This window comes from Girardinichthys multiradiatus, chromosome 10 (assembly GCF_021462225.1).
Source record: "Girardinichthys multiradiatus isolate DD_20200921_A chromosome 10, DD_fGirMul_XY1, whole genome shotgun sequence".
Taxonomy (NCBI): domain Eukaryota; kingdom Metazoa; phylum Chordata; class Actinopteri; order Cyprinodontiformes; family Goodeidae; genus Girardinichthys; species Girardinichthys multiradiatus.
Genome location: NC_061803.1, coordinates 5,731,027 through 5,743,519, shown reverse-complemented (window position 1 = coordinate 5,743,519; position 12,493 = coordinate 5,731,027). Strand labels below are relative to the sequence as shown.

The 12,493-nt window shown below is 40.1% G+C and overlaps 1 protein-coding gene and 1 long non-coding RNA gene across 2 annotated transcripts in view; one reads left to right on the top strand and one right to left on the bottom strand.

Moving 5' to 3' along the window:
* The window catches only part of lrp2b (low density lipoprotein receptor-related protein 2b), a 45,940-nt gene extending 34,854 nt beyond the window's left edge, over positions 1–11,086 (top strand). Inside the window, exons 57-81 of the mRNA XM_047376294.1 lie at positions 153–398; positions 478–606; positions 722–841; positions 1,143–1,259; positions 1,544–1,660; positions 2,053–2,190; positions 3,143–3,265; positions 3,920–4,048; positions 4,344–4,475; positions 4,572–4,697; positions 5,054–5,197; positions 5,272–5,437; positions 5,581–5,709; positions 5,784–6,004; positions 6,483–6,665; positions 6,942–7,061; positions 7,273–7,360; positions 8,043–8,107; positions 8,229–8,373; positions 8,625–8,688; positions 8,844–8,975; positions 9,255–9,341; positions 9,471–9,533; positions 9,637–9,693; positions 10,751–11,086. Of these exons, the coding sequence (XP_047232250.1) occupies positions 153–398; positions 478–606; positions 722–841; positions 1,143–1,259; positions 1,544–1,660; positions 2,053–2,190; positions 3,143–3,265; positions 3,920–4,048; positions 4,344–4,475; positions 4,572–4,697; positions 5,054–5,197; positions 5,272–5,437; positions 5,581–5,709; positions 5,784–6,004; positions 6,483–6,665; positions 6,942–7,061; positions 7,273–7,360; positions 8,043–8,107; positions 8,229–8,373; positions 8,625–8,688; positions 8,844–8,975; positions 9,255–9,341; positions 9,471–9,533; positions 9,637–9,693; positions 10,751–10,789 (3,080 nt within the window). The 3' untranslated portion in view covers positions 10,790–11,086. The remainder of the gene's footprint in view (positions 1–152; positions 399–477; positions 607–721; positions 842–1,142; positions 1,260–1,543; positions 1,661–2,052; positions 2,191–3,142; positions 3,266–3,919; positions 4,049–4,343; positions 4,476–4,571; positions 4,698–5,053; positions 5,198–5,271; positions 5,438–5,580; positions 5,710–5,783; positions 6,005–6,482; positions 6,666–6,941; positions 7,062–7,272; positions 7,361–8,042; positions 8,108–8,228; positions 8,374–8,624; positions 8,689–8,843; positions 8,976–9,254; positions 9,342–9,470; positions 9,534–9,636; positions 9,694–10,750) is intronic.
* LOC124874774 lies at positions 10,492–12,392 on the bottom strand. The gene is made up of 2 exons (XR_007039885.1): positions 11,082–12,392; positions 10,492–10,844 (listed from the first exon to the last, which is right to left on the bottom strand). It is a non-coding gene; the product is annotated as an uncharacterized LOC124874774 (long non-coding RNA).
* Between the last annotated feature and the right edge of the window lie 101 nt (positions 12,393–12,493).

Sequence of the window (12,493 nt, the reverse complement as noted above, 5' to 3'; positions counted from 1 at the left end):
CATTGTAGAATATCTAGCTTAAAAAAAAGGTCAAGCTGAAGTGACTAATTACATCCTCCCGTTTAATATATAGTTATGTAAAATTCCAGTAGGTTTAAATCTGCTCAGATCGCTATAAGAACTTGGTTCATGTGTGTTTCGTGTTCCTGTAGGTGATCATCGGTGTGAGGTTAACCAGTTCCAGTGTAAAAACAAGAAGTGCATCCCTGTCTCCTGGCACTGTGATGGAGTAAACGACTGCCCAGACGGCAGCGATGAGGATGCCGACACTTGTGCTCAGAGGACATGCCGACCAGGAGAGTTCAAGTGTGCCAATGGCCGCTGTCTACCTTCGAGCTACGTTTGCGATGCCCAGGATGATTGTGGAGATGGGTCAGATGAGCCGTACGAAACCTGCAGTAAGTATTAGAACTGATCCAGTAGAGTTCTCATGTTATTGTCAGATCTCGTCTCTGATTTCTCTCTGTTTCTTATCAGTGGGTCCAGACTACAAGTGTGATGAAGACACCGAGTTCTCCTGCAAGACAAACTACCGCTGTATTCCTCAGTGGGCCCGCTGCGACGGCACAAACGACTGCATCGACAACAGCGACGAGGAAGGCTGTGGTCAGTTCTTATCCGTCCGTGTATGTTCAATTATGTGGAGGCAGAGATGTGGCAGCGGGGTTGACATCATATTTAATACGCTGTACACTGATCATGTGTGGATACTCCTAAACAGAGGAGCTGACCTGTGACCCTCTGGGAGATTTCCGCTGTGACAACCACCACTGTGTTCCCATACGATGGAAGTGTGACGGCACTAACGACTGTGGCGATGGATCCGATGAGCGAAATTGCGGTGGGTCTCAGATTCTTCATGCTTCTTGAAACTTCTGCAAAATGTTACACACTATATATTTTCTTGCTTTGAATCTGTTTTGTTAGTTGCATAGTAGTTTCTGAACCCAGAAAATGCAAGTTTACTTTTCAATCTAATAAATTTACTTTTTGTTCACCTGTTCATTTATTTTTTCTTCCTTTCTAGTTTTATACCATATGAATCCGCTGCTCTGCTCTTTATAGGCTGATGCTGTGCAGAATGTGTAAAACAGTTCCACCACACTGCAGATAAATGTTCCTCTCTGATTGATTTTTTTCAGAGCCAAGGTCTTGCACTGAAAGCGAGTTTCGATGCGACAACGCTCAGTGCATCCCTGGAAACTGGCAGTGCGACCATGACAACGACTGCGGAGACAACTCAGATGAACGAGACTGCGGTGAGTTTCCAATGCAGTAAAACCCACTGTACATTTAACAGGGTTCCTGCACAGACCTGGAAAAACTGGGCATAGAAAAAGTCTTCTTTCCAGACTTTATTATGTATTCTTTTCTAAAAGTTAAAACTTAAAATTTGTGAAAAACACAGAGAATAACACCCATCTACTATTTTCAGGATGTACTCAGATGTCCCGAAAGTCAAAATTTGACTCTAGAAAAGAATGAAGGAATTTTGAAGCAGAAAATGTGTATATACCCTGATGCGGGCTTTTCTCTCTTACAGAGCTGCTGACGTGTCGCCCAGGGTTCTTCCAGTGTGACTCTGGTCACTGCATCCCCACGGCGCTGCAGTGTGATGGCCGGGCCGATTGTCTGGATCTGTCTGATGAGACCAGCTGTCGTGAGTAAACACGAAAACTAACAATGACCCACCAGGCCTCCATCGTATTTTAGTGCACTTGTATTAATGAGGATAAGATTATTATTCTAAATTAATAGTTTCAAAAATGAACATGTAGTCTTACAACAGGTTACATCTTTATAATTATTTTCAAAAAGTGTGTTTCTTGATGGACATGTAACAACATTATATTTAAGTGATATACTAAAGCTCAGTCATTTCTTTCACTTAATTATTTTCTTGTCCGGCTTTAATTGGAACAATGCTTTAATAGTATTAAAAATATCACTATTGATACGTAAGTAAACATTTTCTGGAAAATAATTGTATTCAGTTCAATTCGATTCAGTTTTATTTATTTTTATATTCTCTGATCCTTTCGACCTTTTCAGCTACTCGTTACCCAGGAGGCCGGTGGTGTCCTCCTTTTCAGTTCCAGTGTGCGAACCGGCTGTGTGTGAGTCAGAGCTGGGTGTGTGATGGCGTTGACGACTGTGGAGATCGCTCCGACGAAGTGCTCAGTCTTTGCTGTGAGAAAAATTACCTCTTTACTGTCTTATGATATTCTGTAAAAAGTTTTGTCTTATTTCTTTTGATCTCTTAATTGTCTGCAATATATTAAAGGTCAAATGGCATTATGTTTTTTAGCCAGAATACCAAAAACTAAATCATAGAATCATTGATTATTTTCTTCACAAAAAGACCTTTCTAACGGGCATTTGTCAAGTGGACGTGTTGCCAATTTTTGTTAAAATAAAATTGCTCATGTTAATTAGCTGCAGCAGCAACCTGTTTTTCTGCTAACAACAAATCCTATATCAGTAGTTTTCCTTTCATCAGAACCACATCATCTGTGGCTTTAGCTTAAAGAAACTTATTTAGGACCAGGTTACATGCTCAGCTAAGAGGACTAACTGTAGACTTACACAACAGTTCTGTGAAACCTTCACAAGTTAAACTGGTTTCATAAGGAAGAGTGAGACTTTCAATCACATTCTTATGGCATGCTAATATAAAGCATTCTGGTGGCACAGTTGTTAGGGAGTTGATCATTAGACTAAAAAAAGCAGGTCAGGGCTGGAACAAGCAGCTTTGTCTCCCTGAATGTTGCCAGAATTCAGTGTTTTGGGGATGGGATTTGATTAGAGCTTTTAAATCCATAGGTAGGTTGCTGGTTTGGTAGGTCTCCATGCTACTGCTTCCAGACAACATATTTCCTGACCTCCTCCTACTCACTGAATAAATTATATGCTTTAATTATTTAAATTTTGATATATTTCTGAACTTCAGACATGTAAATTATAATTGTTGTGAGCTACAAGCCTAAACAAAACCGAAAAGGTAAATCAATTAAAATGATTTATACCCTTTCAAATTTTAGAAAGAAAATTCTGAAGTAAAACAGTAAAACTTTTGCTTAAACAGCTTTTTATTTCTGAATTAAAATCAGATTTCTCTGCACTTACATTTGTTTCTAACCAGTGAACGTCACATGTGAGATGCCGTCCAGGTTCCGCTGTGCAAACGGCTACTGCATCTACTCAGGCCTGCTGTGCAATAATAAGGATGACTGTGGAGACGGCAGCGATGAAAAGGAAGACCTCTGTATGACTCACATACACAGACGACAAAAATGCACAGTTTATCAGCATTTATGAACCATAATACCCCATCCAAATCAAAACAACACCTAAGAGAAAACTTAGAAAAATGTACACAAATGCAAATCTGCAAACTACAAATCAGGTTAGGTGCACTGCTGTCCATGTTGTCCATTTGTTTTGTCTTTTAAATGTAGGCATAACCAGATTTGTGATAAGTTTCTGAGGTTGCCAAGCATTAGTCTAAACCCCACTAATGCACTGACCTTTCCTGAACTGAGATCAGTGAAACGGGAAATCCCGATGTAAAATCAGGAACCGCACAGGTCACAAAGCCTCAAACATCCAGATGATAAGAAAGTAGTTCACTTCATGAAAATGCTGCACAATCGGCTTAAACATCCATCAAATTATTCTTAGAGAAGATTATGTTGTTAGGGGCAGGGTGAACATTGTGTTGGTCATATGTTACAGTCAGCAATTTGAGCATTGTTTTTGTGTAGCTTCTCAGCCTTTGGCATCATAGTGCTGTTGCTAAGCGACTATATAGAAAAGGTATTTGATCTTTAGCTCTCAGGTGATTTTGTTTTTCCAGATGAGTTTGTCGGAAACACTCAGCTCTGTTTGGGTTCGGTAATGAGTCATGTGTCCTTCACAGGCCGTGAGCCCACTCTGCCCCCCTGCACGCTGGACCAGTTCAAATGTACCAACGGACACTGTGTTGCCCTGCCGTTCGTCTGTGACCACAATGACAACTGTGGAGACCGCACAGATGAAATGGGCTGCAGTGAGTAACACAAACACTTACTAATGCTATGGAAAACGTCTTGAGTCATTCTATGTCTATTCTGGGGGAAAACGAGACAACAGTAATTTAGATTATACATATTTGTGGTTTAATTCAAAAAACAGTAAGTATGTTGGTCATTGGCTGATTTAATACACCCTAAAACTATTTTTTTCAACATAAAAATGTATAAAAATCAATCATTTATGCAGGATTCTTCTTGTTTAGATGAGTGATGATGAACGCTGTGTTTTTCCCTTTAGTCTTGTGTTCTTTAACAATGTTCTGAATCCAGATTTTGGGCAAGATCGAAACTGCGACGAGAAGCTGTGCCAGCACGAGTGCACCAACCTGAACGGTACAGGCTTCATCTGCTCCTGCAGGTCCGGATATGAAGTGGACCCAGACAGCACCTACAACTGCATTGGTACACAGTAAAACTACCCCGTAGTCTAAGAACTGGCATGTCCAGAACCCTGCTTGTGCTAACTTCCAGAACCTGACCTTCTTGTTTCTATTGTAGACATCAACGAGTGTAAAGAGTATGGTACCTGTCCTCAGGTCTGTAAGAACACTAAAGGGAGCTACGACTGCGAGTGTGCATCTGGCTACAGGAAAGTGGGTGATGGCAAGATGTGTGAGGCTGAAGGTGAGCGCAACCGTTTGTGGGCCTGAAGCAAATAAAGATAGTTTGATGAAAAAAAAATCAAGCTTATACCTTTATGCATAATTTGAAGCTGCAGTCCTCTCTGGCAGTAGTGTCCAGACCCAGTCCTCAGTAGCAGTTGCATATCTTTTAAAAAGATCCATTCATTTGATTCAGGTGTGTTGAACCAGGGAAGCATCTAAACCTTGCTGGACACTGGTCCTTTGGGACTGACTTTGGACACCACTGCTCTATGGTCATTTAATTGCTATAGGCATTCACTGTGATGCTGTGGCTTTATTTTCATGTAATTGTGGTAAATATCCATTGAAGCATGAAATTGTATGCTTCTTCCTCAGGAGCTGCTCCTCTGCTGCTGCTCCCTGAGAGCATTCGGATCAGGAGGTTCAACCTGCAGACAGAAACCTACCACGACTTCCTCCAAGAGGAGGAGCGCATCATGGCTCTGGACTACGACTGGGACCACAACAACACTGGATTCAGTAAGACATTGGGACCGATCATCAGTTCTACAAGTGATACAGTAAGTTTTACATCTTATTTGCATCCTTTTCAGGCATGGTGTACTTCACTGTTGCTGGTAAGGACTCTGAAGCCGGTGCCATTAAGAGAGCGTACATACCTTCAGTGGATGATGGCAGTAATAACATTGGTGCTGCTGTTGACCTCGGTATCAAATACGTCACATCACCAGATGGCATTGCTGTAGACTGGGTGGGCGGGTGAGTGGGCCTATCAGCACTGTCCTCTTTTTAATAAAATTCATAAATAAATTATTTTAGTTAGTAGAGAAATTTGTTCTTAAATCAGCAAAATCACTAAACTAAAATGCCAACTAATATAAGTTTGTATTTTTCCTTCGTAGAAACCTTTACTGGGCAGATTCCAGGCTAAGGAGGTTAGAGGTGGCCATGTTGGATGGACGCTACAGGAAGCATCTTGTTAAGACTGATTTGGGGTACCCATCTGCTGTGGCGGTCAACCCTCGGCTCGGGTAAGGCAGAAGAGGATTGTGAGTAAATTGAAACAAACCTGTAAGATTTTCTAATTCCTGCTGTCCATCTGCAGAATGCTGTACTGGGCAGACCGAGGGGACGCAGCTAAGATTGAGTGTTCGTGGTTGGACGGACAGGAGAGAAAGGTTCTAGTGGCTGACCGCCTGGGTTGGCCCACTGGCCTGTCAATCGACTTCACCAACGGAGACAGAATTTACTGGTCGGACTCGAAGGAAAGTCACATTGAGTCTATTCTGCCTTCAGGAGAGCAACGCAAAACGGCTGTTTTTATAGGTAAGGAACCGGAAGGGGGTCATCAAAAAGGACTAACAAATACAAATCTGAAAAGTGTCATGTGCATATGTTTTCAGTCCTTTTCAGTCAGTAATTTTTAGATCTACCATTTGATGCAATTACAGTTTGGATCTAATTATGCTTTCATTTAAATGATGACCTGGTACCTTAGTAGCCTCTAACCAGTTTCTTTCAGCATTGGCCTATATTTACCTCCATCCATCTTCCCATAAACTCTGACCTTCTACCCTGTCCCATCTGAAGAAAAGTAAACCCGCAGCATGATTCTGTCAACACTATGTTTCCCTGTGAGGATAGTGTATTTAGGATGAGGAACAGTGTTGTCACATAAAATCCCAATGAAAAACATTGAAGTTGATGGTTGTCCAGATAGAAAATGTGGGAAATATCAGAACCAGCTCTATTTACATGCCTGAAACCTATAAAAATAGTGTACCTGGGTTTGTGTGTTGCATAGATGTGAGAAACCCCTTCAGCGTGAACGTATTTGAGGACCACGTTTACTGGAGCACTCAGGAGAAAGGCGAGGTGTTCCGACAGGACAAGTTTGGCCGCGGAGACAAAGTTAAACTGCTCACTGCTGGACCCTGGCTGACTCAGACCTCTGTGTACCAGCAGCAGAGATACAACTCCCTGGCCAGTAAGGCCAACACTCACACAGTGCATGTTCAAGAACACATTATTGTGTGTTATGAATAGAATGTAGTAGCATGTAGTTTATTTTAAGATTATTAAGATTTCACACTCTTTATGTTGCAGTTCACTATTACCTTTTCTGAAATTATTAACCTTGCTTTTAAATTAATATTTTTACCCAAAATTCTAGTATGTATTGTTAAAAATGTATGTTGTAATCGAATCTGAGTTATATTTTTAGTTTTAGCCAAAACATTTTCATTGATTTTTGCACATGCAGTAAAGAATCCATGTAAAGGAACCTGCAGCCATCTTTGTTTGCTCCGGCCTGGGGGCTACACCTGCGCCTGTCCCGAGGGCACCAGCTTCATCACCGGCAGCAACACAGAATGTGACGCCGGTAAGAAACAAAACCTTTTAGCTTTGCTTGTGTTATGAAAGCAAAAGGAGATGATGATCTTGTATCTGGCAGCGATGCAAGTACAAGAACACTGTTTGTAATGATCTAATTAGATTAGGCATGTTAGGAACAGTAATACACTCTTTTACAGCTTATAATCAGTATCCCACACAGAGCTGTAGACTCACTCAGTATTTCTATGATTGTTCAGGGTTTGATCCACCACCTACCATGCCACCGCCATGCCAGTGTCAAAATGGAGGCACGTGCTACTTTGACGACAACAAGGCTCTTTGCAAGTAAGAGTTTGCAGTCAGTTTTACAGCTGCCCCCACATTTATTGGCACTAAAATGTGAAAAAGCCTTAAAATAGGTAATCTTTTATTACAAGAGCACAGTCTTACAGTAAATAAATGAAAGATCCAACGTCAAGTAGCCAATTAGTAATTTATACTTCAGTGTTGATCAACGTGTTAAGGAACTTTTAATGACTTCCTGTTTCATGAGGTCTACATATGACGTCACACAGATGCCCATTTCTCTTAGCCCCTCCTCAAAATAGGAAAGACAAGAGAACATGACATTCAATTAAGATTGACCTTTAAAAGTCAGGTTATAGCTACAGCAAAATAGTTACCTAAATGAAGTCATATCTGCAGTCAGATGGATGATTAAAAAGTTAAAAACAGCTGAAACTGCGATTAAATGCTGGAGGTGGACTCACGTTTATCTCATCATGAGCACGGCGGAGGATGGTAAAGGAGGGAGAAAATCTCTAAACCTAACTGGTTTTCTGTTTGAGGTTATGAATTGTGAACGGTTTTTACAAATCTTTGCCAGGGATGCCAGTAAGTTGGGGGACGCTGTATATATGTGCACGTGCAAATATAAATGGTAAAAAAAAAGAAGAGTACACATTTTTCAGAATATAAGCAGTGTGTTTTTTTTATTTTTATTTATTATTGTTTTTTCACTCCACAGATGTGCTCCTGGGTGGAAGGGAGACTACTGCCAGACCAGCGAATACAACGTGGTTGCATCCTCAGGTAGGTTTAATTTTATTTCCATAGAAATAACAGGAGACAAAAATAACATTACTTGTGTTCCCTATTAACAAGCCTCATTGTGTGTCTCTTCCTTTTGTCCTTCTCTGTCCCTTCCTGCCAGTTGGAATAGCCATCGGGGTGACAGTGCTGATTGTGGCCCTTTTGGTTGCTCTGGTATTCGCCTTCAGGAAGAAGTCCAACGTTATAGAGAGGCTGCAGAGCAGCTTACCCAGCATGCCATCCATGCCCACTTTTTCAAGCTTCAGGTAGGACAGACAAAAAATCAAAATCCGCTCCAGGTTGTTGCTGTAAAATGTTCAATCCTAAGAGACATACACAGGGAACAAATGTTACCTCTAATTAAGAATAAAACCAGACGAATGTATCTTTTCTGAATGGATTGTAAAACTCTGCTTTTTTGACATAAGTGCAAAAATTCAAGGCATCATTTCTAACTTTCACTGCTTTCAACTATATCAGCGATTTTACAAACTTTATTTTTGTTGATGGTTTTCAGGAATGGATTCACCCAAAATGCACCAAAAACAGAAGATGATGAATTGAGGCAGAACTCAGATCCAGTCAGTAATTATTTGTATTGGCTGTCAATAAATCCCACCTAATATTTACGAAGTGTGTCTTGCTGTTTTGTTATTATTTTTCAGAACTATTTTAATCTTTAAACCAGATTGATAAACAGTGTAAATATGCGGTTGTATTTTCTGCCCTGGGTCAGGTTCCCTGCATCTCTGTGTCAATGATTGACACGGAGGTGAAGAGCTTTGAGAACCCGGCGTACGAAGCTGAAGGACAGCTTGGCTCAAACAGCAGGTCGACGGCCACCTCTGTTCCTGCTAAACCACACAAGGTCAATAAACAAAGATCACGCCTCGCCTCCACTTTGTATTTATTCCACTCACACCTCACCCTGTTCATTGGTGAAAAATGAACTCCAGATATTTCTCCTTGTACTGTCCTGCAATTAAGACTCTTTCAGATGTGTTGTTAAATATATTTTGCCAGAAGCTACTGTATTTTCTAGTGTTTTTATGGGGTTTTTTGTTGAAAATGTGTTCTATCAGGAGTTTAAAGACATTCATGCTCATGATATTGTAAACACTGATGAGCCCATTTTATTCCTTCTCAGGAGAACATTAGTAACCCCCTGTATGCGGAGGGTGGTCAAGCTGTGGACAATCCCACCAGTTCATCTAATTCTGGCATTTCTCCTGAGGTTGGTCTGTTAACCAATTGAAACAAAAATGAATAAAGGTTTCTGTAAGTAGATGTGACTAGACTTTAAACTCAGGATATCATGTGTGCTCAGAATCAGGCACCTAAATGTAACTGTGTTCTTTGACAGGAGGCTGTTGGCCCAGTTGCAGAGGACGCTAACGCTGCACTAAGCTCACAGGTAGCCATGGAGGTATGTATCAAAGTTTGAGACAAAAGGTTTGCAAGCTGAGAACGATCCTTGTACAATCTTTGTGTTTGCTCTAACCCTAAGACTTAATTTCTCTTTTCAAAAGCAAATTAAAGCTGCTCAGGATGAGGGTTCAGTCTCTTTCCAGAATCCCATCTACACGGTGAGCGAACACACTATAGTGTGCGGATTTTATGCTGTCAAAAAGAAATATATATTATGCTTTTGATGGCAGGAGCCATGAAGTCTCATCTTTTCTATTTTAAGTAAACATTTAATATAATGTATAATATAACACTGCAACACCCACTGTGCCCCCCACATGTGTTGGCACCTGTAATAAAGATGTGTAGAAAGCTTTAAGTAGATTAATCTTTTATTGCAGAAGCGTAAACCCACTCTGAAATTCTTTGAAAAATGCAACCTTTGATTTGTGTTCATTTATTCTTCCTATGTTCGGAAATAATTGTCAGTCAGTCATTTTTTATGCTGCTTCTTCTATAATGGGTAGCGGGGAAGCTGGTGCCTGTCTCCAGCAGTCTATGGGTGGGAGGCGGGGTACACCCTGGACAGGTCGCCAGTCCATCGCAGCTGAATTGTTGAATTGAATTGTTGTTTACAAAACCACTGCTCCAAAAATTCTAGCTACACCAGAAAAAAAGTTTTTTTTTGTCCTACAATCAGAAACGCAAAAAAGGCAAAGAGCCCCACAGAATTTCTTGAAACTTAGTAAGCTCTGTCCTTGTTCCTAAATCGTACGAAAACATTTTAAATAAATATCTGATGGACTTTGGATCACCACTGGGTTTTTAAGCAGGATAAGGATCCTAAACATCTGGCCAAGTCAATGCGGAAATGGTTCCCTAGGCACAAAATCAGCCTCCCTTGAAAATCCTAGTACCAGGATATAACTCTGGATATCTGTAGGGTGAGCTGAAGGACCCAGGATGGAGAGAAGAAGTCATTATTACAGTTTTAATAGTAGGAGTACATCTTGAGAAAAAAAAACAATGTACTCGAAGTAAAAGTGGTGTTTTTTGTTTTTTTTTGCAATGTGAGATTATTCTACTGCACAAAAGCCGCATTTATTTAAAGGCTTTTCACACATCTTTACAGTGGGGTGACAATAAGTGTGGAGTCTGCTGTTTGTGACATGAACTTGGATGGAAACATCTTGTCCTTTTGCTGTATTTTTAGTTAACATTTTGATCTTCTGGCAGGAATACCAACAGGAGCCTGCCTCTGATTCTGACGTTTGAGACGACCTCTGACCCTCTGGGTAGATGGGAGAAGGTTTCAGGGTCATAAATCCACCTGGAGAAATAATGGAGAATAAATACAGTATTTTGTGGCACCTTTAGATGTATTTTAACTTCAGTGAAGGTATTTGCTTAAACATAATCTGAAAGATGTGATTTGTTATTGCTAAAATTAGGCTGGTCCACTTCAGTGAACACCGTAAATCAAAGCTTTTAGATCTTTATAATTAAGAGTTTGTATCTTTTTGTACATTTTAATTTCATGAAACTTCTTTTATTAAACAGCTTTTACCATTAGATTGTGTCTCTTTCTGCTGTTGTCCTCTGCACACATGGATATAGTCTTGCATCTTTGCAGTCTGATCAGAAGAAAAGGCTCCCACGGTTTTATCCCTTTTGATCACAGATAAAACTCTGATGTCCATCTTCTATGTCTGACCCACTGAGCTAGTATGAAACGCTTTGTCATCTTCCATTTAATACATTGATCCCTGAGCAACAGCAACAGTTCTGTGTGCCTTTTCTCACACAGTCAAACGTGTCTGAACACATTAAGGCCATGCCAGCCAAATGAGCAGAGGCACCAAAGACAAGTGATAAAGGCAGATTAGAGAAAGGGACAGAGTGGATGGAGAGACTGAGGAGGGCGGTGGGAGCCGTTACTGGTGCGTTTCTGTTTTCATGCCTCATGATGATTCATAGACTACATTTGCAACCTGCTGGTTCCCCATGAGACATCACCCAGAGAGTGTGCTGTTCTCAGAGAGACGGAGAGATGGTGGGAGGGATGGAGGCTTTTGAGGGGAGCAGACCAAAGAGGCATGCAGTTCACAGAATGTGTGCATACAGTGTTGCCTTTGGGGACTGTCGGAATACTACCTGATGCACGTGTTGTCCATTATACCACAATAGATTTTAGAAATCCAAAGAATTCCCCCATTCAAAAAGTAGAGGCCAGAAGATTTCCATTTTCCCTTGATTGGCTCTGATCAATGCTGAACTTTTTTGTTTTACACATTTATTAAATGCATCAAAACTAAGAACTCCTACAATGTTTAATCTATAAACATCCACTACCAGCATGTTCTTTTTGAGTTTATTAAAAATCACATAAAGGTAAGAGACATATGTTTGGATGCAAAGATAATTGTAAATCTTTGCGTGCACAGAAAGCACATTTTTATCCTTTATGCCTTAAAATCCATAGAAAACATTCTGAGTGGACTTCTGACTGGATAAGAAGTGGGCATCGGCCAATTTCTCTATTAAAAATAGATGATCTGGTATAATTAACAATATTCACTTTGCACTTTTTTAGAACACTATAAATGTGATAGATTTTAAACATAAAGCAATCTATTGTGTATCTCTGGGGTGAAAATAAAATCCTTGTTATACTTCACCCAATACCTAATTTTTCTGAGTTATTTACATTAGATATAGCATTAATCTGTCGAAACTGAACTGAATTTTTGAACAGGAAATAAAGGTAAAACTTTTAAAAATTGCCAAATAAGCCAAATTAGTTATATCTTTTGACCATAAAGTTATTTTGTAAGATCTGGGTTGAATAAAGTTAAGTTCATTGAATCATATATTTTGGGTTAAATAAATGTATTTGTCTTTTAATAACATAAAATCAACCCTTTAAACTAACACCAAAGCTGAAAATAAATAAATCTAAAACAAGAAAGAACCGCTGAA